At 38.4% G+C, this 26,689-nt stretch overlaps 1 protein-coding gene across 10 annotated transcripts in view; it reads left to right on the top strand.

The window, feature by feature from the left end:
• Positions 1-26,689, top strand: part of SYBU (syntabulin) — a 143,759-nt gene that overhangs the window by 97,414 nt on the left and 19,656 nt on the right. For 9 of the 10 annotated variants that reach the window (XM_020970365.2, XM_020970387.2, XM_020970354.2 and 6 more), the window contains one exon: positions 26,515-26,623. In XM_020970365.2, coding sequence (XP_020826024.1) covers positions 26,515-26,623 — 109 coding nt within the window. Of the gene's footprint in view, positions 1-25,822; positions 26,036-26,514; positions 26,624-26,689 lie in introns of those variants that run through there. The other variant, XM_020970410.2, reaches the window with a different exon arrangement.

Below are 26,689 nucleotides of genomic sequence, written 5' to 3'. Positions count from 1 at the left end.
GAGCACAGCCATAAGGAATTCTATTTGGCATTATGTGTACAAATAGTTCACCTAGGGGAAATGGGCCCCTGAGTTGTTTGAGAAGCTACACACCCATTATTAGAGAATAGCCAAGTCATGTGATGGGGAGAGGGAATAAACATGGTCTTCAGTTCCGTAGGGAAATTATTCAAAGCAAAATTATCCTGACATCTTTTTGGCTGGTTTTAATTCCAATGTCCTGCCAGTCTTCTGGTACAGCCAGTAGAATCTCTAAAAGCCTTTTATGGCCCATGGGATTCACTTACTGATTTGATATATTGAATTCAACAGCACACTTCCTCTTTGACTATTCACTTCTCTGGCCTGGCTCTTCCAAATGTGTGAGGTTGGATTGCAAATGTTGTCTAAAACAAATGAGTCATCATAAAGTGTTTTTCATCTGGTAGGCAAATGTTGAATCCCAGAGGCATTCAAATTCATTAACAGAAACAAAAGAAAAGGCTGGTGTCCTAGCTTGCTAGTCTATTTTAGGATTTTATAATAAAATGTTTGGATTTAGCCTGTCTGTGGCAGATACTTAGTATCTTATAGTAAATCAATAAGATATGCCACGTCTTTCCTGATATTTTCTACTAGACTGTAAGCTTCAAGAGGGCAGAAACCATACATTACCTAAACTCCATCTCTCTTAGTACTCAGCCAGCGCAGTGCTCTTCACACAGTAGGAGCCCTTTAGTTGTCTGTTGACTTGAATTGCATATGAAGAACATTATTTCAGTAGCACTGGCAGAAATTGGGAATGGAACTGTTTTTCAGACTGAATTTTTAATAAATGTCACAGCCATACAAAAGGGGACAGGATTATAGTATGATGTCATCTTTCACCCCTGCCCATTAATTTCCTGCAGTGGAGACAAGGAACAAAACTTTGATTTTGGCAACAGAATTATATTGGTAATTGACCTGATTCTAACCTGGTGAGGGGCAGCATAGCCTTGTTGTTTAGTTGTTTTTCAGTTGTGCCCTATTCTTCATGACCCCATTTGGAGTTTTCTTGGCAAAGATACTGGAGTCGTTTGCCATTCTTCAGCTCTTTTTACAGGTGAGGAAACTGAGGCAAACAGGGTTAAGTGACTTGGCCCAGAGTCACACAGGTAGTAAGTGCCTAAGGCCACATTTGAACTCAGGAAGATGATTCTTCCTGACTGCAGGTCTGGCATTCTATCCACTGTGCCACCTAGTTGCCTTGTATGGCCTAGTAGATAGCAGACTGGACTTAAAGTCAGAAAGACCCGAGTTTTAATCTATAAGGTGCTTACTAGCTGTGTGACTTTGTCAATTCACTTGACTCTCTTAGCCTCAGTTTTCTTAAGGTAACGATGATAACAAGGCTGTGGTGGGGAACAAATGAGATTATATATATATATATATATATATATATATATATATATATATATATATATATATATATATGTGTGTGTGTGTGTGTGTGTATGTGTGTGTGTGTGTATGAATGTATGTATTGTGTATATGTGTATGTATGTATTATGCATATCACTACCGTGAACCTTAAAGCTCTATGTTAATGTTATATTGGGACAACTTTTAGGTAAGCAGCTTTAAAAAGTGATATTGTCTATACCGGTGAAAGAAAGAGTACTATACCTGGAATTGGGAGAGATCTGGGTTCCAATTCTGCCTCTCTTAATAGTGTTGTGAGCCTGAGCAAAGTACCTGTCTAAGCATCAGGTTCCTCATCTCTAAAATAGGGATAATAATTCCTGTAGTGCCTGCATTGTTGTGAGGATCGAGTGAGATTTTGTATAACACATACATACATACATACATACATACATACATACATACATACATACGTATATATATATGGGGGGAATATATATGTAAATATATTTTCTATAATTCCTAAGGTACTGTGTTGTTCAGTCGTTTTTCAGTCGTGTTCAACTCTTCATGGGCCAAATAAGGGTTTTCTTGGCAAAGATACTGAAGTAGTTTGCCATTTCCTTCTCCAGCTCATTTTATAGATGAGGAAACTGAGGCAAACAGGGTCAAACAGCTAATAAGTGACTAAGGCCAGATTTTAACTCAAATTTTAACAAAGATGGGTCTTCTTGACTCCAGGCTCCATGGTGTGCCATCTGCCTGCCCCCAACGTGCTATATTAATTGCCAGTAATTATTATTTCTAATCAGAACTTTCAATGATAGATAAGGAGGAGAAGGAAGAGAGATGGGATCCCTCTCTTCCACATAGAGCTTAAACCTAGAGGCCCAGGAACCTTGTTAATTGCCTTTACCATTGTTTCTTGGTTATTTCCTTAATAGGTTCCACAGTAGTGTTTAACATCTCCTATATCATATGCCCTAAGAAGATTGAATATCATCTGGGGTACTGACAAGTAAACTGAACTAAAGGAGATTTTCTGAAAGGAAAAACAGCATTTAACCCTGCCTTTGTGCCCTGACAACTTGGTATAGTGGAAAGAATACTAGACTTGGAGAGACACACAAGCTAGATTCAAATCCTGGCTCCACAACTTACTTACTATATGACTTCACATAAATCATTTCACTTTACCAAAGGTCAGTTTCCTCATCTACATGATGGATATAATAAGACTCAAAATACACTATGTAAGATTATTGTGAGGAATGAATGAAGTTATGAATCTAAAGTGCTTTGTAATCACAAAGTACTATATAAATAGGAGTTATTGGGACTTACTCCCTTGTAGAAATATAGCTGCAACCCGTGAAATTAGTCCAGCAGCTCACTTTACCAAAACGTTTTCCCCCTGCTGTTCAGTCATTTCAGTAATGTCTGACTCTTCATGACTGCATTTGGAATGGTTTGTCATTTCCTTCTCCAACTCATTTTACAGATGAGGAACTGAGGCACACAGGGTTAAGTGACTTGTCCAGGATCACACAGTTAGTAAGTGTCTGAGGTCAGATATGAACTCAGGAAGATGAGTCTTCCTGATTCCAGGCCTAGCTATACCAACATTAAGACATGAACAAACAGAAGAAGTGAACAGGCACAGCTTATGTGTCTCTCCCTATGTGTGTGACTTCGTGCCTTGGTAAATATCCCCTTAATACATTGATCCTGCAAATATAATCCACATTTAATAAAATGTTTGCCCTTATATGATCTTCCCAGAGTGATCTTTCAGTGGATTAAAAAGAAGATAAAAGGGGGTTTAGGTCATAATATAACATGTGGTTAATGTTATTAACTTGCCCTCACAATGTGACAGCTGGATTCTCAGTTAAACTTTAAGCTTGCTTCCTCTCCAGAAAGGATTTCTGCCATCAGAGATAGTAAAAACCATGTTGTAAAGGAGTGTCGCTTTGATTAATCAAAAAGTCTGTGAGAGAATAGGAGACGAAAAATGAGAAGGGGCAATTAACAATTGGTGAAACACCATTGCCTCACACACTCACCTCCTGCCTTCTGAGCTCCCTGCATTTGCATACATCCAGGATGACATCTGATCCCAGAAAAAAATATGAAATCCACACCATATGCACAGAGCCTGCTGGTGTTGGTTTAAAAATGCATGAAGAGTTGACCTAGATTATCTTTTGCAATTTTTTTCAAACTTCATTTCCATTTCCCATTTCTCCCTCCTGGCATCATCTGTGCCTTCCATCTGCCTGCCTTGGGATGAGGAACACAGAGCTTGAAATATCCGGGGCTACATTGGCTCTGAGACACTAAAGGCATTTTAGCAGTGCGGTTTAAATTAAAGCCCTACAGCTTGGAAACTTGGATTAGGTTTATTCTTTATACACAGGCTATCTATCATCTATCTGTCATCTGTCTACAAATATACAGATATAGGTAACTATATACAGATACAAACATAGATAGATATAGATACATGGGTATATATGTATATAGGCAGATTTTCTGCTAAGCATAATTACATATGAAAAATGACTGTCAAATCATCTAGTTTGAATAAAGCCACTGTAATATTTTAGAAAAAAACTTAGACATACATCACATTCCTCCCCTGACACCTTGACCTTTGGGCCTCATACAAGAAGTTTGTGACTAAGCACAACTCAATCTTGTTTGTATTGTAATTATCTTGCATATATGTATGATGTCGGTGATGTAATCATAATGTGTCATTTGCCGCATGCTTGTCATAGTCTTGGTGTTGCTGTTAAGTGGTGTTTTTCTTCTCCTTTGTGATGTCGTGTGGGCACAATTTTGAGGAATCAATAAATGACTTTGCTGGTAAAGCCTTATCACTTATCACTGGAGGAGTTGGCAGCTGTTAACAGTAGGGAGGGTCACCCTCATTGCATTGTTAACAGAGACACTGTGCTGGGAAACTGGGCCATCTCTTTTGGCTCTTACTGCACAGTTGTGTGACTGACCAACCTAAGGAGCAAAAGACAAGTTGGGTGGAGTAGGCACCTGTCCATTTCCTTGGAAGACTTCATTACTGCACAGGCCACAGATACATTAGCCTCTTTCATGGCATAGACTGAAGACCTGGACTTCAGGTGACTTGCCTAGTTTATGGCCTGATATTGGAAACTGCTATGCTGTAAGAGATATTCTTTCATATGTTGTAGGGGGTATTTTTGTGTATGCTGCAGGGAGATAGTGTTTGAAAAATGTCTGGGACTCAATGGCCTGAGATCCTGCCCCATGCTCAAATTTTTTTGATTTTGTGATTCTCATTAGAAATTGTGGGTATGTCACAACCTTAAAATACTAATTCATAAAAGTGATTAGGAAATACAATTTTGTACTACAGAAATCTTGGTACAGTCGAAAGAGTGCAAGACAGAATCAGAACAGACTTGGTTTTAAATACTAGCGCTGGTACTTTAATAAGCATCTAGGTGACCCTAGAAAGCCTTTAAGCTTGTGATTCATTTTCCTTTTCTGTAAAATAGAGATAATTATATCTTGCACTGCTGTCACACTTTGTAAGTTTTTAAGTGACATATAAATGTGAGCTATTATCTGTCTCATCTTTCATCATCCTCATTATTATTAATGAGGATGATGATTATGAAGACTTGCAGAGATTTGGATGGTGATTTTGAAGTTGCTAAAGAGTCATATCACTTTAGCTTCCCTACCTCTCCAGTACTCCTAACCCCACCCATTAATAGATATTAACACAACTTAAAGCAGTGACCCAGGAGATTTAGCCTCTTCATTACTATCACCCCTGCTCAAGAGAAGGCCCAAGTAATTGAAGGGTCTACTAACATGGGTGTGCACGGGGAGAAACATGGTAGATGCCTAATATATTTATATTAAAATTTTAAGGTAGCCCATTTCACTTTTCTGTTGTCTTTTGGGTTTTATGAGGGGACTTGGACCAAAAGATATCTGTGATTCCTTTCATTTTTTAAGATTCTGTAATTCTGTGGAATCTGTATTTGGCTGGGGTTGTGTTTGTGTGTGTGTTTTACAGGTAGATTGGGTCATTCTCTTCATTTGGTGGTATATAAAATTTTATGTAAAAAATGTTTATGTAAAAAGAAATTATGTAAAAAATATATAAAATTTTGTTGGTATATTAAGAAAGAATAATTAAAAAAAAACATGAAAACAATAGATATGTGGAAGGAACAAAAAAAAAATTTATTAAGTGCCTACTATGTGCCAGGCACTATGTTAAGCACTTTACAAATATTATCTCATTTGATCTTTGCAAAAACCCTGGGAGATAGGTACTATTTTTTTTTTGAAATGCCCATGTTATAATTAAGGTTAAGTGACTTGCCCAGGTCACAAAATAAGTGCCTGAGGCTGGATTTTTAACTCAGGTCTTCCTAATTCCAGTTTCAGCTCTCTATCTCCTAGGCTACCTAGTTGCCTCTAGGCAGAAGGGTCTCCTGGGCCTAATATGTTCGGTAGGATATACGTAACATATGAGATGCAGTGTGGTATACTGTGCAGAAATCTGGACTTGGAGGCAGAAAGATTTGGGTTCCTACACCTGAAATACTTACCGGCTATGAGACCCAGTGTAGGTCACTTAATCTCTCTGTCACTCTAAAATGAGGAAGGTTAGACTACATGATATCTAATGTCCCTTTGGGTTCTAAATATATGATCCTATGATTTGGATTCAATTAGATGGCCTCTGAGGGCTCTTCTAATTCCCATATTCTGTGACTCCTTATACTTTTTTGGCAGGCTTACCTAGATAAGATACTTAGCCCCAGATGAAAAAATTCCAAGGAAGGGAAGGTATTATTCATTTGATCAGGTACTTAGATAGACATATGTGGCATGTCTTTATAGTCTGTTGATGGGACCACCATATTGTCAGTCACCCAGGTTTGGTTGTCACCCAGGTTTGGCACACCCTCCCTTTTCACATCCACACTCTCCCAACTGTCAACCCAACCCCAACTCAAATCACTCTGTATTATTTGAACAAATCCTGTATTTATCTGTGAGCGAATGTGTCTCTCTCCAGTAAAATGTAAACTTCTTAAGGGTAGGTAGCACAAAGGGCAGCTAAGTTGTATAGTAGGTAGAGTGCTGGTTCTGGAGTCAGGAAGACCTGAGTTCAAATTTGGCTTCAGACACTTACTAGTTGTGTGACCCTGGTCAAGTCATTTAACCCCTGTTTGCCTCAGTTTCCTTATCTGTAAAATGGCAATGATGATAATAATATCTCCCAAGGTTATTGTGAGAATCCAGTGAGATAATAATTGTAAATCATTTAGCATACTACCTAGCACATAGTAAGGGCTATTTAAATGTGTTAACTATAACCTGGGGGGAGAGAATATTAAAAATATGCACAATAGAGATTAGATTTGTTCTATATAGCTTCAAAGGAAAGAATTAGATGCTATAGGTGGGAATTACATGCAGGCAGAATTTGTTTCAATATAAGGAGTAATTCCTAAATAAAGCAGCTAAGAAAGGGAATGGGCCACCTTGTCAGTCCATGGGTTTCCTATCAAAAGAGGCTCAGGACTTGGATAACCACTTGTCGGGGATTCCTGTCTCAGGGATTGGACTGGATGGCCTCTCAGGTCTTTTGCCATTGCTAAAATATTTGGATTCCTTTACATTTTGTAATTAGACTTCAGTGCCAAGGACAAAGCCTAACCTTTTGATTTTTCAATTTAGAATTTGAAGAGGGTCAAAATTTCTTCAGATGATAGAGGTGAAATTTGGGATGAAGAGATTTTTTAAAAAATATGATCAAAGTTGTGGGGCAGAAAACCTTGCTGACTTCCAGCCATTCTTGCCTATCTTCAAGCATTCCATTCACTCCAGTCCCCCTCCTCCCCTGCCACCCACCCCTGCCACAATCCTACTTGTACTCATACAGTGTTCCAGGTGAACAATATGCTGAGTTCTGTTTGTGCTTTCCTGCTTTTATACGTAATGTTCCAAATTAGACATTATACTACAGTACAATATATATTGTTTTACAACTGCTTTCCTGGGAATTGAGCACTTGATCAAACACTCAGTGTTGCCCAGCTACCTGGCATTCTTGCTTTTGAGCATTTTACCTGATATTGTTTCCCTATCCTCTTGTAGCTCAATTCCCCTGAATGTATATCTGAATTAAAATATAGCAATTTAATTCAATTCAACAAGCCTTTTTAAAGTTCCTTTTATGAGCAAGGCACTGTACTTGACACTGGAAATATAAAGAAACAAAAACAATCCCTGTGCCAATTCCACCATTGCATATTGACTCTTCCCTGCACCCTCCAAATACTTTTAATTTATTTTGTATCTGCTTATAGGAGTTGTACCCTCTCCCACCAGAATGTAATCTCCTTAAATATAGAGACTGTTTCATTTTTCTTCTATTCCTAAGTGCCTACTACAGTGTCTGACAATTAGTAGGTGCTTAATAAATGCTTGTTGACTGATTTAATTTTTCCATAATGTTGGTCCTGTGCTTTTTGGGATTTTTATCCATCACTGGATGAAGGCATAAGTAGCATGCCCATCAGATTTGCAGATGAGAAATAACTCAAGCACAAATAGAAAGACACTATCACTTAGAGACAGGATTATAGTTTTAGAGCGGAAGGCATCTTGGAGATCATGTCGTTCTCTTAACACAGATGAGGAAAGAAATTAAGCAAGAAAATGGAAATGGAACGGGCTGTTTTAGGAGAGAGAGTGATCCCTGCCTCACTAGAGGAAAGTTTCAATAAAGGACCATTTATCAGGGATCATGGGATCATAAATCATTGATTTAGAGCTGGAAAGAATCTTAGGGATCCTCTAGGCCAAATTCCCCCATTTAGGAATGAGGAATTGAGGTTAAGTGATTTGTCCAAGTTCATACAAACAATAAGTGACTGGCACAATATTTGAACCTAGGTATTCCATCCCCAAATCGTGAATTCTTTCTATTCTTATTTGGGTGCAGGTTGGAACTAGTGGCCTCTGAGTTCCCTTCTAACTCTAAGACTCTGTATTATCATATTTTCTATTTTTCTGATTTGTCAAAATAGGTTTGATATTTACCATGTAAATCCTGATGGCTGACAAGATTATCAAATTTATGCAAAGAATCTGTTACTTTTGTGAAGGGCAATGAATGTGATGAGCATGAGCAGGCTCCAACATATCACAAATCAGGAATTGTTACACAGAAGTGGTAGAAAATATGTTACTGGAGAAATGTGTAACAAAAATTTTAAAAGTGGAGCAGCCACAAAGCCAGAGCAGAAGCTTGTGCAGAGCCTCTATATGTGCTCCATTGGTATCCTCACAATGCCAAGATCATTATTATTAGTAATAATTATAATAATAAGGATGATGAGAGCTAGCATTTACGTAGAAACAACTATATGACAGGCACTGTGCTTAGCACATTCCATTGAACATTCAACACTGTATCATTTCATTATCTCATAACTCATGAAAATTCAGTTTGGGGTAGACCAACCCATTCTCTCCATGACAAATTTAGCGAAGGATGTGTATGAGAGTTACCAATTAGGTAAGCATGGAGAGATAATGTTCCTGAATAGCGGAAGGAATTCCTGCAGATCCTTTGGTGACAATCCGTTGTGGGTTTCATGCTTAACACCTTTCCAGCTTAGTGTAAATGAGATAATATTTATGAAGCACATAGTAGGTTCTTAATAAATACCTCCTCCCTTCCCTTCTGTGCATGGCAACTACTCTGAAAGAATTTTGAAATTTTCACAGAATAATTTCACAGAATAATGTTAAGAATAATAATATTTTATGATGGTCAAGTTTTCTCTTGAATAAGAGAAAGCACAACTTTAGACACTAAATCAGGGAGAGGAAGATGCAGAAAAGAGGACAAAAGAGGGGGGATGAGGATACATCACGATCACCTTCACACAAAAGATAAGGATATATCATTGGAGAGCATCCAGGTCTTGTGTGAGATGATCATCAGGTCACTAATGAAAAATCATTTATTAGTTATGTACTATGTGCAAAGGCCTTGGATGTAGAGAGAAAAACAAGACAGTCCCTATTCACAAGGACCACACATTCTAATAATGGAAACAAAACACAAAGCAGAGTTCAGGTACAAAGCAAATGGAAAGCCTTGATTTTCCATATGGCACAACAGCAAGGCAAATATGTCTCTGTGTGTGTGTGTGTGTGTGCGTGTGTGTGTGTGTGTGTGTGTGTACTGGATTACTTGTACTACATATATCCATGTGTATATATATATTTATCTGTACATTACATGTATTACATATGTGTGTATCTATATGTGTTCATATCCATTTCTGATATTGAACTGTTTGGTGGTAACAAGGAATTTGACACTAAGAATTTTTATTTCTTAGCCCTTGGGGCCTGAAGAAAAGGCCTCTGTGCATCCCTGTATTCACTGACGTTATTTTCTCAGATAATGGTGGTAAAATACATCTGGCCTGGGTGTCATTGCTATTCACTAGTAATTTTTGCTTGGGGTCCTGGACAATTGCCTAGTAGCATAACTCAGGTCCTTGGGCTTCTACTACTGTACTAGAATGACCTTGGTTTTAGTCTCATTTCTGAGTATGTATTAATTGGGTAATATTTTGAACAGCAACAAAATAAGAGATAGTAATCTACTTGTAGCTACATCTGAAACGATTAAAAAGTGGTTTTTCAGTGGTTTCAGAATGCCTTTTGCAAGAGCATGACAGTAAACATCTCTGGGAAAAAAAGGAAAATGTTTTCCACATCCTTGGAATTCTATGCTGGCTTAGTTTATTTGCTTCTAAGATACATTACCCATTGTAGAGCTTTTTTCCATCTTATTAACTGAAATAAATTATGGACATTGTAATCATTACTTGTTCATGTTATTAATATATAACCATTTGATAAGGTTTTGTTTTTAACATATTTAGTAACCATTGTTTTCAAAGAAAAAATAAGAGTATGCCCAATTCCTTAAGTTTTCATGGGTTTCAATGCTTGAAAAGTAAACAGCATAGGATATTTGGTTTGATCTCCATAAGATCATAGATTTAGAGCTGAAAAAGACCCCAGGAACCAAGTATTCTAAACCCTTCCTTTTGTACATGAAGCAGCTCAGGAGCAGCTAGGCGGCACAGTGGATAGAGCACCAGCCTGAAGTCAAATTCGGCCTCAGACCAAACACTTGACACTTACTAGCTGTGTAACCCTGGGCAAGTCACTTAACCCCAAGTGCCTGAAAATTTAAAAAAAGAAAAAAAAATAGATGAAGCAGCTCAGGCTCAGAGAGATTAAGTTACTTGATAAAAATTTATATTATCTTTAATCAGTCAAGAAATATTTATTCAGCCCCTATGCCAGGTACTCTACCGGGCACTACAGGTACAAAAAGGAAAAAAAAAAACCAATCCCTTCCCTCAGTGAGCTTATATGTTATCCTGAGAGACAAGTACGTATAAAAGTATACAGGATAAACATAAGGTAGTGAAATATAAGGTAGTTGGAGAGGGGTAGGTAGGGCATTCCTTGAAAGTAGAGACTTGTTATTTTTATTTTGCACCAAACACTACCTAACAGTGGCAAATGGTAGATAGTTAATAAATTCTTACTGATTGTTTGCCCTAGGTCACAAAGATAATAGAACACTAAGAAAGGAGTTGAACCCAGGTCCTCTGATTCTAAATCCAATTTTTTTCTTTTCATTGTTCTGTGCTGCCTATCTCCATCTGAAATATCTTGATTTACAAATTTACCACCAAAGGACTACTCCACTGTTTTACTGTGGAGTGGAGCTAACCCTGATGAAAGGTCTAGAAGGTCCTTCCAAGTTAGAAAGATTTCCAGTATGGATCCAACAATGGTCTGTGTTCATTTTTCAAGAACTAACCCTGTTAAGTATAGAAGGGCTCAACCCCAAAGGGCTGACTACCCATTGTTGATTTTTTTCAGTTACAACTGCTCATGAAAACTGTTAAGACATGCAAAGGTTTCACTTAGCATCGGAAAGGGAGGGCCTATGCCACTAAAATCATGGAGCCTTAAAATATTGAAGTATCAATTCTCTAAAAGTTTATAGAGTTGGACACATCATGCATAGACTGGTTTTCCTACTAAGATTTGCTTGGAATTTCAGCTCCTTGAGGTGAGGGATTGTTTGGATTTTGCCTTTTTTATCCCTAGAGCCTAGCACTGTGGCTGGCACACAGGGGTGTTAAATAAATGTTAATTGAATTGAATTTAGATGTCCCTTCTTGGTTAGCTAATAAAAAGACTACTGTCATAGCTTGATTTTATAAATTCCTCAAATGTTCATGATTTGCAGTTGCTGAAACCCATATGGTAAAACTAAAAATCTATTTAAATCAGAGCCTCTTCTATTGTAATTACCCATTCAGTCGTGGTCTGATATCTGACATTCCAAAGGCAAAAAGGATGATTAAGTGGCCTGGAAAGTACTGATACATGAAAACTCACAATTAATATTTCACCTAGTGTTTTGTCATATAAATTAAACAGAGGACTCAATTTACATTTGAAATACACCAACTGAGACTCAAGCATACAGAAGGTATGCCATGATGTGTGTCCACGTATTTCTGATCATATTCAAGCCCAGCAGTATTGAGGTCTGGAAGGCAGCCAGCCACGAAGCAATTGAGTTGAGCCTTTCAGTCAGACTATGAAAGATGAGTGAGAACATGGGATGGTAAATTTAGGAAGGGACATGTAAACTAGCTCATGGTGGCATTTTGACCTGAGCTGAGTTTTTTCACTTCTCAGCCCCTGGCTGAAGTGAAAAAGTCAACTCTAAAATAAATGTTTTCACGAATGCCTTAAAAACACCTACTTTTCTTTTTATTTCACAATGTCTCTAAACAAGGACTTTTGCATTGTTAAATTTTTTCAGTGAGACTTAACCCTCTTTGGATGTGGCAGGCACTGACTTTAGGATTCAGCTCATTTCCTTCACTCTTTAGATCAACTCTGTATTTTAAGCTTGGGGTGTGTACATGAAATTGTAAATCGGACATGGGAACACAACCTAGAGGTCACCAAGCCAGCCATTCCATTTTAAAAATGAAAAAAACTGATAAATAATAACCAACATTAATATAGCACTTACTATGTGTAAGGCACTGTGCTAAATGCTTTACAATTATTATTTCATTTGATTCTCACAATAATACTTGGAGGTAGGTGCTATTATTATCCTCATTTTAGAGATGAAGAAACTGCAGTAAACAGGGACTGAGTGACTTGCCCAGGGTCACACAGCTAGTAAGTATCTGAGGCCAGATTTGAACTGAGGTGTTTCTGCCTCAGGCCTACCACTCTATCCACTTGGCCACCTAGCTGACTTCTGAACTGAAACAAGCATCCTTCCACTGAGCCCACTTAGAAGTCACCTCTAGCCATGTCCCTTTTTCTTGGGCAATTTACTTGCCTTCTCTAAACCTTCAGTTTCCTCATCTATAAAATGGGAATAACATTTGCACTACCTGTCTCCTAAGGTTGCTATTTATTTATATGTTTATATTTGAATTTCTCTGAGGTTGGGTTTTGTTGTTGTTGTTTGGACTTGACCTGTGATTTCCTCAGTGCAGGAAATGGCTGATGGAGGAAACTCTCACTGCCAAATGCAGATCTTTATCTGCTTTACAATTTATAGTGTTAGAGAGGTTCCTGGAGCTATGGAGAAGGTAAGTGACTTGTCAGGATCACATAGCCACTGTGTGTCAGAGGCAGGATGGAACCTTCTTAACTTCTGGGCTCCTTCTTAATGCTTTTTAAATTGAGTTGAAGGGGAAGGCAGTTCTGGGGTATCATGAACTACTGGTTCAGAATTTAAAACTTCACTGAAAATGTTTTCTTACTGTTCCCTTTGGGTTGTAAATCCTCAAGCAAATCCTTGGAAAGTCCTTTCATTGATGTTGCATAAAGTTCCCAACCTAGTCTGAAGGCCCTGAAGTACACTTAAGAACAGACAGCCAGTAAAGAGAAGCATATATGTCAGTGGTTTCTTTTGTGTAAAAGTTAGACAGGGGGGATTAGATGAGCAGTTGGGAGATACACTTCCAAGAAAATCAGGGGAAAACTAGAAAAAATACCTTTTTGGGTTATAGAAGGGCTCTGTTCTTCTCCAGTGAAGAAATGAGTTCATGGTGGACTACCATGTTATAATATGTTTCTTAAACTATCTGATGCCTCTTTACAAAGAGTAGTGCTCTAAGGATCTCACTTTCTCTTACTTCAAGGTCCTAGGATCTTACCCTTTTTGTATGTACTAGATCCCTTTGGCAATCTGGTGAAGTCTATGGCCCCTTCTCAGAATAATATTTTAAATGCTTACAAAATTAAATATATAGGATTAAAAAGGAAATCAATTAGATTGAAATGCAGTTATCAAAATATTTTTAAAAACAAGTTCATGGACTAAAACCCTACTGTGGTGTAAGTTGAGCATTAGACAAAATCATGAATTTCCTATAGCACAAGAATATAAACTTGCCCAGTTTTTGCCCTAAAATAGTTACATTTCCTTGTCTCTGCTATGGATTATTCTGACAACTCTCTAGTGTGGAGGTGAGCAGAGATAAGTGTGTAGTTAGTTTAGGAGAATCTTTAACATTGATAATCATGAAGTTTTGAAGCATGAGCCTGGAAGGGGTTTTAAACTAGCACTTAACCTACAGCTCTTACCCACATGGAAATACATTTACCAAATCGAGAGCTTTTCTTTGTATGAGATTCACAAAGCCCCCAAGGTAAATTTTAGATATCCAATGCCCATGATTTAGTATACCTCAGGGTCTTACTGCCGAGTTGGGAACCTTATGTGATATTAATCAATGGGGAACCTTATGTTATATTAATCAATAAGCATGCTAAGGATTTACTTGCTGATATATATTCCAAAGGGATTAGGAGAGGGAGAGCGGAATTACTACCTCTTCTCCAAGATGTTCTCTACTCAAAGTTTAAACACGGTAAGTTGTTCTTTGATGTGGCCTAGGGATATCTGCCATCATTGGCTGCTGGTGGATGTTGGTTATTTCTGATTTCTTTTCCAGTCCTAAACAGGTTTCAGCTTTGTGGGGTGCCTGGCTTCACTGAAGAGTTTCTCTTACCGCTTTAGAATGATTCTATAGTCTGAGAGCTGTTGCCAATTAGCATGTTATTTCATTAATATTTTATGAATTCATTCATTCATTTGACAAATATTTATTGAGCATCTATTCTCCACAGGACACTGTGTTAAGTGCAGCAGCCAGGACAAAGGTTTATAATGAACAGTCTTTATCCTTCAGACAATTACAATCTAATACAGGACAAAAGATCTATCCCCTAGTAACAATACATTCAAGGCAGAATGTAATAAATGTCCTATACCTTTATACAACTTAAAGTACTACGGGAGTTCAGAGGAAAGAGTGAACACTTCTAGACGAGATGATCAAGGACGACTGTAGAAAAAGTGACACTTAAACTGGGTCTTGAGTTATGGGCAGATTTCAATATATAGAAGTAGTAAGGAGAGAAAAGGAATTCCTGGAGGAGAAACAGCATAACCAAAAGCAAGAAAGTGGGGAAAAGCAAAGTGCTTCTGAAAATAGTAAGTATTTTAGTTTTCTTAGATAACTGAGAGGTAAAGCTAAGATAGCTTGGGTGCAGGGAGCCTTAAATGCTGTCCTGAGAACTCAGTGATTTATTTGGTAGACAGTAGGAAGCTATTAAAGCTTTCATAACAGAGGAGTAATAATTATCAAAGGAGTGCTTTAAGAAGAATGAATTGTCATGTGTGGGGGATGGATGGGGTGTGTGTGTGTTGGGGTGAGGAGGAGTCTGGAGGCAGGGAGACATATAGGAGGCGCTGTAATCATTCAGGCATGAGGCCCTGAGAACTTGAATGAGAACAATGGCAGTAGGGAAAATTTGAAAGAATCGTAAGAGTTGAAAGTAGAGACCTTGGTGGACATCCAGTCCAACATCCCACTCCATGCAGCAATCCCCTCTTCATTGCCCCCAACAGGTGATCATCTAGCTTCTTTGAATAGTAGTCAAACAGAGCTCACTACTTTACAAAATAGTCCATTCCATTCTGGGATTGGTAGTTGTTAGAACTTCATTATTTTGTTTCTGTATACTATCTACCTATGGGTCCTAGTTCTGATCTCCTGAGTTACTCAGATTAGATCTAGTCTTTCCGTAAAATCGTCCACCTTTTAAAAGACTTCTGTCATTCTTTTCCTTTCTTTTCCTCCTCTTTCTCCCTCTGCCTACTTCTCTTTGACTACCTAACCGCTCCACTCCCCAAACACACAAAAGTCTTATCTTCTTCAATCCCAGCATCCCAGTTCCTTCAGGTTCCTCATATGACCTGGTCTCAATCACTTCCCCCGTCTATGTTCCAGTTTATAATTGTTCCTTTTAGAGGGTGGAGCCTAGAATAAAGCTTGGAACTCCAGACTTTGTCTGAACAGTGAAGGGTACATTGAGAAGTACTACAGTTCTCAGAGGAGGCCAGGGTATGTTTGTAGGCAGAGCGAAAGAGGCCTGTGGAGAGGCAATGGAACGTGCTCCAGAAGGGAAATACAAATGATGGGAAAGGGTCAGGGGGTAGGCAGCAGGGGAAGAGATTAAGAGCAGAGGTGAAAAAGTTAGCTTTGGAAAGAGAATGGATTCTTCTTCCCCTGCTCTTCTTTATTTCAAAAACCTTTCCTCGACCCTGCAGTTCCTTGCAGCTGTTGTCCCAGAGCAGCTGAAGAAAGGTAGGAAGTGCTGTATGAGAATTTCCATTTCCAAATTAAGCCAAATGCCCTAACAGCCTTTTTTTTTTTGCCCCCAAGTCTACATCCTGCAACTTGATAAAGATTGGGGAGAAAATTAGGTGTGTTCTTTTGTACTTTCAAGTCCTAGTTGTAAAATTTATCATTACCTAAATGAATGCTGTCGATCTTTGATTATTTGGGGTTTGTCTAGTTTGTCACCAACCAAGCCTCGTTTTTTCCTTCTGTCACTTTTGACCCTGCATATTTGCGAGTGTGTATGTGTGGGGTGTTGTTTGTGTGTGTGTGTGTGTGTGTGTGTGTTTGTGTGTGCTTCACTCCATTTTGGAAGAAAAATCAAATCATTTTTAAGATGATAAGAGAGATAAGAAAATCAACATAACAAAAGTTTCTAAAGTTTCCTCAGGTCAGTATATGCTGAACCTCACTCTTACATCTTTTACTTTTATATTATATAACAAGATTTAATGGGCCAAATTATGATTCTGAGTCAGCCCAGAAAAATAAGATTAAATTATGTCCATCATAAAGTAAATATATTTTGAAATCTGAGGGATATGATGAAGAAAAACAAAGTCAGTGCAATGTCTATCTAAAAAACATTTCAGTGACTCCAGAGGAGTTAGAGGTCACTTTGAGATTGCTGCAGTGGAAAGGGGGCTATCCTGGGAGGTGGGAAATCTAGTCTCAGCTTTGCCATTGCTTATCTGTGTGATCATATTCAAATCCCCTCTCTTCTGCCAGCCTCATTTCCTCCATATGTAAAATGAGGAGTCAAAACCAAATTCTCTTTAAGGTCCCTTCCCATCCCCAAAATTTGTTATTTTATCCAACTGGTCAGGGACATCCACCTTCTACAAACAATAGTTTAAAAGTTATTTCTTTGTAAAAATTGTTAGATGCAACCATCAACAACAACAAAAAATCAAATAAGCATACAGACTAGGAGTAATAAGGTAAAATCAATGAATTAATAGACAACAAACAAGATACATTTACTGTGTTTCATTTAAAGTGGCATTATTATCTTTGGTTTGCTTTCTTTTTCATATGTGTTTGTACCAGCTTTTGCAAATAACTATAAGGGCCATTACATTAGTTGTCAGTTTGTGTATAGTTCTAGTTCTGCTGATCCCATGTTGTATTCAGTCGAGTATTAGGTCCTTGAGGGCAGGAACTGTCATTTTTTAAAATTTATATCCGCAGTGCCTTGCTCAGTACCTGTACATAGTAGTGCTTGTTGATTGATTGACTTCATGTTAATTGATTTCCATATTTCCATGTATTCTTCATATTTTATCATTCTCACAGCACCATAATATTCTGATGTGGTTAGAGAGCTAGAAGCCAGAAGGACCTGGGAGCAAATCATTTAACTTCTCAGCGCTTTCGTCCAGGCAACTTTGGAAGCCTCTTGAGTTGCACAGAAGGTGCTGTTCGACATTGGTAGTGGGAGTTCTCTCTGCAATTAAAATCATAGGTCAACTTACTATCTTAATATTCTAATATCTCCTTGTATTATTGTGCCTTTAGCTATTTTTCATTTATTAGACATATAAGCAGTTATCTTGTAAGGAGGAAAATACATTTTTTATTATTATGAACTGGAAAACAATTATTATGGAATCATATGTGCTTAATCTACCTTCACTGGGCAAGGGAAAAGGTAGAAAATTAACTTTTTGTGTGTATCACTTCAAGCACAGTTATTTGTATTTTTAAAAGATTACCTTTAAATACTTGAAATAGGACATACTCCTTTCTTTTCAAGCATTTATTTGTGGATTAGGGACTCTCCAGATAAACTTCAAGCTAAAGAGTTTGTAGTCTCTATCAATTAAATATAAATTCAATCCAACAAACTTTTATTAAACACTGTGTTCAGGGCTTTGGTGCTAAGATCTCAAGGAGATTAGGAAATGAAAACAGTGTGTCTGTCTTCAAGAAATTTATGCTTTAGTAAAGAAGATAGGAAGAAGTAGCCTGGCATAGGACACGAAGAACCCATCTCCAAGTCAGGATAACTTGGGTTCAAGTCCTGTTACTTCAAGTCCCTTCTCTAACTCATAGTGGTTGTGTGACAGCTTCTCAGGGGCTCATAAAATGCTCTAACACTGTAGGTTAGTTGCAGAGCAGGTGTTGATATGAATCAGTAGGACTGGCACTCCTTACTCTAACAATATCACAAGTCCAGTGTTTGTGTAAGTGTAACAGACAGAAACAGAGAGCAAGACACACCCAAAAAGAGACTGACAGAGTTGGAGGATAAACATAAGTAAGTTTAATACAAAGTAGAGCATAATTAGGTTATGAGGGAAATGCAAAGTTGTGTGTGTTCAAGGAAGGAAAAGGGCAGTTCGGTGGTGCAGTGGATAGAGTGTAGGGCCTGGAATCATCTTCCAGAGTTCAAATCTATCCTCAGACACTTATTAACTGTGTGACCCTGGGCAAGTCACTTAACCTTGTTTGCCCCAATTTTCTCATCTTTAAAATGAGCTGGAGAAGGAAATGGTAAACCACTCTAGCATCTTTACCAAGAAAACCTCAAATGGGGTCATGAAGAGTCAGACACAACTGAAAACAAGTAAACAACAACAGAAGGAAGGAAAAAATAATTTCTGATTGGTAGAAACAAGGAAGGCTTCCTAAAGAGTTTATCTGTGCCGAAGCTTGAAACATAGGTAGGATTTTATCAAGTGGAGATATGGGGAGGTAGGAAGGGCCCTCCTGGGCATGAATGCAGGAAAGCTCAAGATATAAAGGAGGAAGAACAATGTGAAGTAAAGTATCTAATATGCTCATGTAAGTGGGAGGAAAATATTTAGCTATGCACACAGTTTTTCAGGAAGGTATATCTGTGCCATAGAGCAGAGTATACCTCTGTGCGTTTATTTAATGATCTCTCTCTTTTCCTTCTTTTCACTGATCTTTTGTTCAAATATTCCCTTTCAAGTCTGTATCCATAAAGAGAGAATTCAGTGACAGACTTTGCAAATAACAGCTCTTTAGCTGTGAAACATTAATCAGAATATCAGGATGCTACCCAGATCCCTTTGTAGCTAAGAGTGACTATTAAATCTACATTAAAGCCAAATCATTTTAGCAGCATCCACTGATAATTACGAGTCTGACCACCACTCCAGCTGCTCCTTAATGGTTATTCTTGACTCCTTCAATGCAAATGGGTCCTATCTCCTCCCTAGAGACCTTTAAATAAGGTCTCAGCAGAAAACTGGGTTGTTTTATGTTCTTTCTTCCTGAAGTTGTGTGGCTAGCCTAGATGAATTTGATGGCCTTACTAAGACCTTGGGAAAGGAAAGGTTTAGAATTTTTTTAAAGGCTTATAAAGCACCTTAATTACATAGGAGAATTGAATGAACAAGATTCAGTTTCTTTTGTTCTGAAGAGAGAATATAAAGTGGCAGTTAAGTACAAAGACTAAATAATATCCGGATGCAAAGAGATGTGATAGTATTCTCATGCAGAAGCCTCTCCAACCTACAAATTGAATTTATAGTCAATGTATTGCTTCTCCTGCCTAATGTACCCCACCGGTAGGTAGGTAAGCAACAATCATTTAAGTGCTACTATGTGTCAGACACTGCACTGCACACAACACACAGCATTTCATGTTCTAGTATCATTTTATTTATTTGCTTACTTCTTTGTCTTGCACTGAGATCCCAAGGGGAAGTTCCTAAAGGGGGAAATACCTCCCTTGACTCCCTGGAGCACCATGTGTTTTAGAAAGCACATTACATTAGGAGTGTGCTCAGTGTAAAAGGGCCCATAGAGTGGGAAGGGACACCTTAGAGGTCATCTAGACAAGTATTTCCCAGCGCAAATTATATTGTACCTTAGATAGGTAAACTACCTAACTTCTCTGCTATGAACTCTTGAATGTATTAACTTTCATGAACTCAGAGTGTGGAATGGGGAATTCAAGAGAAAAGGAAGGTCAAGAGGAGTAAAATGCAATTTGATAGACAATCCACAGAGCTGGTCCATATATCTTGGGCAGATAGTATACATATTTTGTTTTTGTTGTTCAGTCTTTTCAGTTGTGTCCAACTGTTTGTGACCCCATTTTGGGGGTTTTCTTGGCAAAGATACTAGAGTGGTGTGCCATTTCCTTCTCCAGCTCATTTTATAGATGTGGAACTGAGGCAACAAGGGTTAAATGACTTGCCCAGGGTCACACAGCTAGTAGGTGTCTGAGGTCAAATTTGAACTAAAGATGAGTCTTCCTGACTCCAGGCCCTGGAACACCTTTGGGAAATGATGTGCTGCTTTGAATGACCCCAACTTTCTCCAATGAGTAAAAAGGCCCATTTTTTACCATTAATATTTGTAAGATGTATATGATCATGTAAGATAGGTGAGTTGCATGGATTATCTAAATATGTAGAAATAGTTCATGAGTGGCACAAATAAATATCTCTGGAATCTGGCCCACTCCTCTTCAAAGGAGACTGTAATTTCCCTCTTGAGAGGACCATGTGAAAGGCCATAGCTGGACACTTGCTCTTTCCTTCACCTATCTCCCAAAGTAGTATCAGGCCAAGATTTTATCTGTCTGCCTCCTCAAATATTACTGGTCTTATCTAGGGATATGAGTCTGATGCAGAAGGCAAACCACTTCCCTGGTTAATCTTAAGAGAAAAAATAGATTATAACCTTCAGCTTAGTTCTTTTCCACCAAATTCTGGTCATTTAAAAGACCATCTCAGATAATGGATAGCTAGTAAACCCATTTAACTAAGAAAACAGCAAATAGAAATCAGAGAAGGTATACAAATTAAAATATACCAAGGAATATACAAGATTGAATGAGCATTTTAACTAGGAGTGAGATGAGATCTCAGCTCAAACTGAGAGAAAGAGCTAGTTCTTAGCCAAGGGGATCAATTTTGCAGTCTGGTGTGGGGTGGAGGGAGAGCTGGAAATGTTGAATAGTTTGCTATCTGTCCACCATTCTAGCTGTTCCTTAATGACTGTGTTTGGCTCCTTCAATGCAAATGGGTTCTCTCTCCTCCTTAGCGACCTTTAAACAAGATATTAGCTGAAAACTGGATGGTTTTATGTTCTTTCTTCCTGACGTTCTGTGGCTAACCTAGATAAATTTGATGGCTACATCTTCTTTCTCCATGTGTCTCTGCTAAAGAGTCTTTAGAACTACATATGTCTTGCCTAGGATCCTTTGGCACTAACTGCATCCCTTACACAGATACAGTTACATTGTGTTCAGCATTCTCTCTTTCAGTCCAGAGTCATTCTTCTGTGTACATAGTGGCACACAAAATGCTTCAGGCTTGGTTGAAAGCCTAGTTACATATTATGTTGTGGTACAATGGAAAAAATGCTAGATTTGGAGCCAGAGGGTCTGGGTTCTTATCCCACTTTTGCTACTTATTACCTGTGTAACCATGAACAAGTCACTTTACCTCTTTGTGCTTCAGCTTCCTTAAATAGAAAGTGGAGATGTTGAAAGAGACTCAAAGGTCCCTTACAACTCAAAAGTTAGGATTCTATAATACTATATGGCATCAAGCCCTGGAGTGCCACATTCCCTGAAGAATTAAAAGCTGAGGGTCATCCAAAGGACAATAGAGAGGTGCATGGTAGGAGTAAGGATGCTATAACAATACTACCAACCAAGAATTGTGCAAGAGAAATCATAAAAGGATATCATTAGAGAAATGTATGACCAGAAATAAGACCAGTGTGGAAAGAATGAGGCATGACCCATGCCGATGGCCTGCATATGCTACAGTGGTATATATGAAAAGTCAAGAGATCTAAAGGCCCCCAACACTGTTCAGTGCAGAATATTTGCAAGAGGACATAGACAAGAGTTACACAGATTGGACAGGAATGGAGGGGTTTGAAAACTATTTTGTTGGAGAGAAAACTCACATCAGTGAGATCACAGGTCCATCAAAGTAAGGTTTTTAAAAAGTAAAGACTTTCGTTATTAAAAATTACACGGGCTAGTTAAATTAGTTTCACACCAGTGCTGATCTGCAGACCAGTGACTGGAGGAGAAACAAATAACTAACATATTCCACCTTCCCTGACAATGCAGGGATCGCATACATAAATGCCTGATAATTGGTAGAGGGTAGGCTAGTAAGTAGTGGCTAGGGAAATGGGCAAAGGCCTAATGTAGCAAATGAATACAGATTCACTGTGATATCATGTATATTGTATTTTACTCATTCACAGACAAATCAGGAAATGTTGCTCACTTCAGTTCATTGTTTTGTTTAGTAAATCAAGATAGTGAATTAGTTGTCATATTAAAACATCCTCTCCAGTGTTCTTTTTAAATGAGTTTGTGAAATGTCAGGCAGGGAGGCAATATAGAAGATGCAATATAGTCTACAACTAGTTTGTCTGTAGAAGATCTGAGTGACTTTGGACAAATCATTGAACCTCTCTGTACTTCATTTCCTTCATTTGTACTGTGGAGATAACAACACCTGCCCCTACCCACCTTATGAAACTGTTTTGGAGATCAAGTGAGATGACACTTGTGATATTAAGTGTGCTTTGTAAACTGTCATGTGTTATGTAAACATAAAGAATTATTATCATTTGAACTGGAAATGTTTCACATATTTTAATACAAGAGGCTAAAGTAGCTTAAAATTAGCATAATTTTTCCCCACCCTTTTACCAAACCACAGCAAAATTAGTTGCTGGTCTATTGATTCATTTTTGTTACAAATCTCTTTCAGATGTGCTGAGGATAAACTAGAAAAGTACTAGTAGAAAATTATCTTGGACCCAGAAAATACATGAGGCTATGTTGAGCTTCAGTAATAATACAGATATAGAGCCAATTTATACTCTCAGGGCTTGCTGTTGATGGCAGATTGGGGGCATGATGAGGTAATGATGGATTTTCAGGACTTGTCTATTCCTGTGCTCGGTTTCTCATTTTCTTGCAGACAGTCAAATTATGGTATTTGGGCTTCTGTTTACTTACGTTAAGGATGTAAGCAATGTTCAGGCCGTGATTACCTCTCAGCCTAAACTATTCCCTCCTTACCAGACTCTCCGTGCTTCCAGTGGCTCACTTCTCCAATCCATCCTCCATGCCCCACAAATGAACCTTCCTAACACATAGCTCAGTCATATTACTCCACTGCTCAGAAACTTATCATGGCCCCAGACTGCCTACTGAATAAGGATTTAGTTTGTCATTCAAGGTCCTTCCAGAATCCTCCCTTTCCAGCCTTATCTCACATTGTCCATCCTTTCCCCATACTACATATGGTATCGCCAAGGTATCAAACTCTGCCTTGTGCTCATGCACCTGCAAAACCTCTGAGTGCAAGTGCTGCCCCAGAACCAAAGAACCAAATTTAAAAATAATTGAGAATTTTTTAACAAAATAAATAAAAATACAGTAAAATATAGATGTTAATTTGTAATTTTCTAAGAGATATTTATGTATCTTTTAGTAGCCCCTTTTCTATTTGAGTTTGACACCACTGATCTAGACAAACCAGAAGGCCCATGTTTTCCCACTCTATGCTGACCTCCATACTTATGATGTTTTCTTCCCTTCCCTACTTAGTTTTTGAAATCTTACTGATCCTTCAGACTTCCCTGATCCTTCCCTACTTTTACCTCTTCCTTTCCCCATCAGTAGTGGTCCCCCTTTCTCTTCTAAACACAAAGCATTTTTTACTTTTCTAATGCACTAGACATATTTCAGGTTGTATTACAGTCACTTGTGTCCCTGTCCTATTAGATTGTGAGTTCTTTGAGAGCAAATCTTTGTATCTGTCCCAGGTCTAACACAGCAGATTATACATAATTGAACACTAATAAATGTTTGTTGAATGCCAAATGCTTTTATCTCTTAATGGACATGCTTTAAAAAAAAAAATAACCACCACCCTGCTCTTTAGCTATGCCCATAGAATTTGCTTTAGACAAATGGGCCAATACCTCTCATTTAATAAATCTATCTAGTAACCGAATCTGAGACATGGCAGGTTTAATTTAGTTATTCAGAGTGCATTGCTGGATTTCTGTCAGTGCCATAAATCTGTAATCATTGGAACTGTAAGATTTTCCACTTTTGCCCAGGTATTACTCATAGGTAAATAATAAATTAAGTCTTCATCTTATCTCAATTTAAAGCATATTCTATAGAGCAAGGCCCTTGCAGGCCACTTTACAAAACCAGAGCAGAAGTGGTCTTTGGGAGATGAGAGGAATGCCAATGGAAGAGAGCTTATGAGTATCATCTTGATGTGGTAGAGGGAAATACATTGGATTTAGGATCCCAGTATCATAGATGTAGAGTTGAAAGGGGCCATTTGGTCCAACTGCCTCATTTTATAGATGAGGAAAATGAGGCCCAAGGACTAACCCAAGATCACCCAAGTAGCAAGGCTCTGAGGCTTATAGGCTACGCTCAGAAAACTTGAGTTCAGGACCTAGTTTGACCCTTCCTAACAAGTCACTTAAACTATGCAAGCCACATTTTCCTTACCTGTAAATAAGGCTAATCATCTTTGCATTACCTACTTTCCGGGGTTGATAGACAAAAAGTACTTTGTCAACCTGAAAGCCTCATCAAAATGTGAGCTGTGATTATTACTTTAACCTCTGCTTAGATCTGCTCTTGATCTTTTTCCCCACACTGTGTTTGGACCTACCAAGAGGTCTTGAAGGGAAGAACAATCTGTCTTTCTCCTGTCTCAGTACAGCCCCCTTCACTTTGGTTTTCAGAGTCAGAGATAGCTCTAGACTTTTGGGCTAGTCTAGCTTAATTTGCCCCTGCCCAATTCTTGGTTATTCAGGAGCTGGTTAGTTATTTTGTGGATTATCAGAGCTGTTATTTTTGTTTCTCCCTCTCTCAATTCCTAACTTCCCACCAACCCACCCCACAGCCGCCCTGTTCTCCTCTCCACCCCCATTACCATGGATAGTTGAATATAATACTAAAGTTTGCAAAAAACGCTTTTCATACATTATGACATTGGCTACAACAAACCTGTGAGGTAGGTGGTACTATCATTATTCCTATTTTTAAGAAAAGGAAGCTGAGGCCAAGGTACTAAAAAAAAATGATACATTAGCTCAGTATTATGTCAGTTTATCTACCTTTGAAAGAGACATACAAGGTATAGAGGTTTCATTGTTTTTTAATATCTTGGCAATTGCATTTGCTGCTCATCGTACCTCTATCTTTTCTATTAAAAAATATATTATTATAATGATTTCAAAATATCCTTTGGTCAACATGGACTCTAAATTTTCATTATTGTGCCTCACAGTTTGTTTCCATCACAAGAAGATTACCCCTAACCCCAACTAGCTCAGTGCTCAGAGAAAAGTGCAAAGGAATTTTTAAACTTAAAAACAAAACAAAAGCCCAACCAACTAATCTTCCCTTAATCCTCTTCAACACTCCCCCCAACCCCATTATTACCACCACCACCACCACCAACTTACCAACTTCACTTGTATTTTATGGGCTTAATTTATCACAGTTATAAACTTCACATTCATCCTAGTAGGTTGAGCTGAATAGCAGCAGTTTTCCTTTAAAGAATTGAACCCAGAAAAAAAAAAAAAGACTACCAGTCAGGGAAAGTCATAATCAGATAGTGCTGTTTCAGAACTCACAACAGAGGAGCTATCTGGAGTCCAGGCATTGTTACTGGCTTGCTTTTTAACTATTTGCATCGTGTCCAAATCCTAATGTTCCAGATTAAAGTATGGCCGGGTGGCTGTAACAGCTTGAAGAGAAACTATCTAGGGGAAAACCCTTACTCTTTGACTGATAAGTATGTTTTTCATTTTAGTTAAAGGGAGGGGAGGCAATTTATTGCTGGCAAAAAAGAGAGATTCTAGCACTTAGTGGGGAAGGCTGGAGGGTAGTAAAAGAAGGAAATTCTCATTTCAGTGACGAGAGTGTTAGAAGATTGATATGTTCAGGACATGAGTTGAGTTGTCTTCTTTTAAGCTATGCCTTACACAGTGAAATCTTCTTGTGCCCGCTTCTTGACTTGTCTGCTTTCTGCAGAATGCTGAAAGACTGGAAGAGTTTGGATTCTTGCCACTTGCCTGTGTTTGCACTTTGAAAACACAGGGAAACAGAAACAGGGAAAGAAAGAAAGAAAGGACTGACGGACTGCCCCTTGACAAGGCTCGACAGGGGTCGGAAGAGGCAGCGCTGGGGACTTGTTTCTTTGGCCAAGCCCAGCCGGAGTGTGCTCACATTGCAATTTCCTTCATATTCTCTCTGTTCCCTTTTGTTTTGCAGGTAGCGAGGCTGACTTTAGCTCTTCAGGCAGCACTGGCAGCATCTCGGCTCCCGAGGTCCATATGTCCTCCTCCACTGCTGGAAATAAGCGAGCCTCTTTTCCACGCAAGTAGGCACCGTCCTTTGCTTCTCTCAGTTACTAAATGGATTTACTCAGTTTGCTTACCTGCAGCAG

This window comes from Phascolarctos cinereus, unplaced genomic scaffold, assembly GCF_003287225.1.
Source record: "Phascolarctos cinereus isolate Bilbo 61053 unplaced genomic scaffold, phaCin_HiC Scaffold_4;HRSCAF=312, whole genome shotgun sequence".
NCBI classification, from domain to species: Eukaryota; Metazoa; Chordata; class Mammalia; order Diprotodontia; family Phascolarctidae; genus Phascolarctos; species Phascolarctos cinereus.
This window is presented reverse-complemented; position numbering and strand designations above follow the sequence as displayed.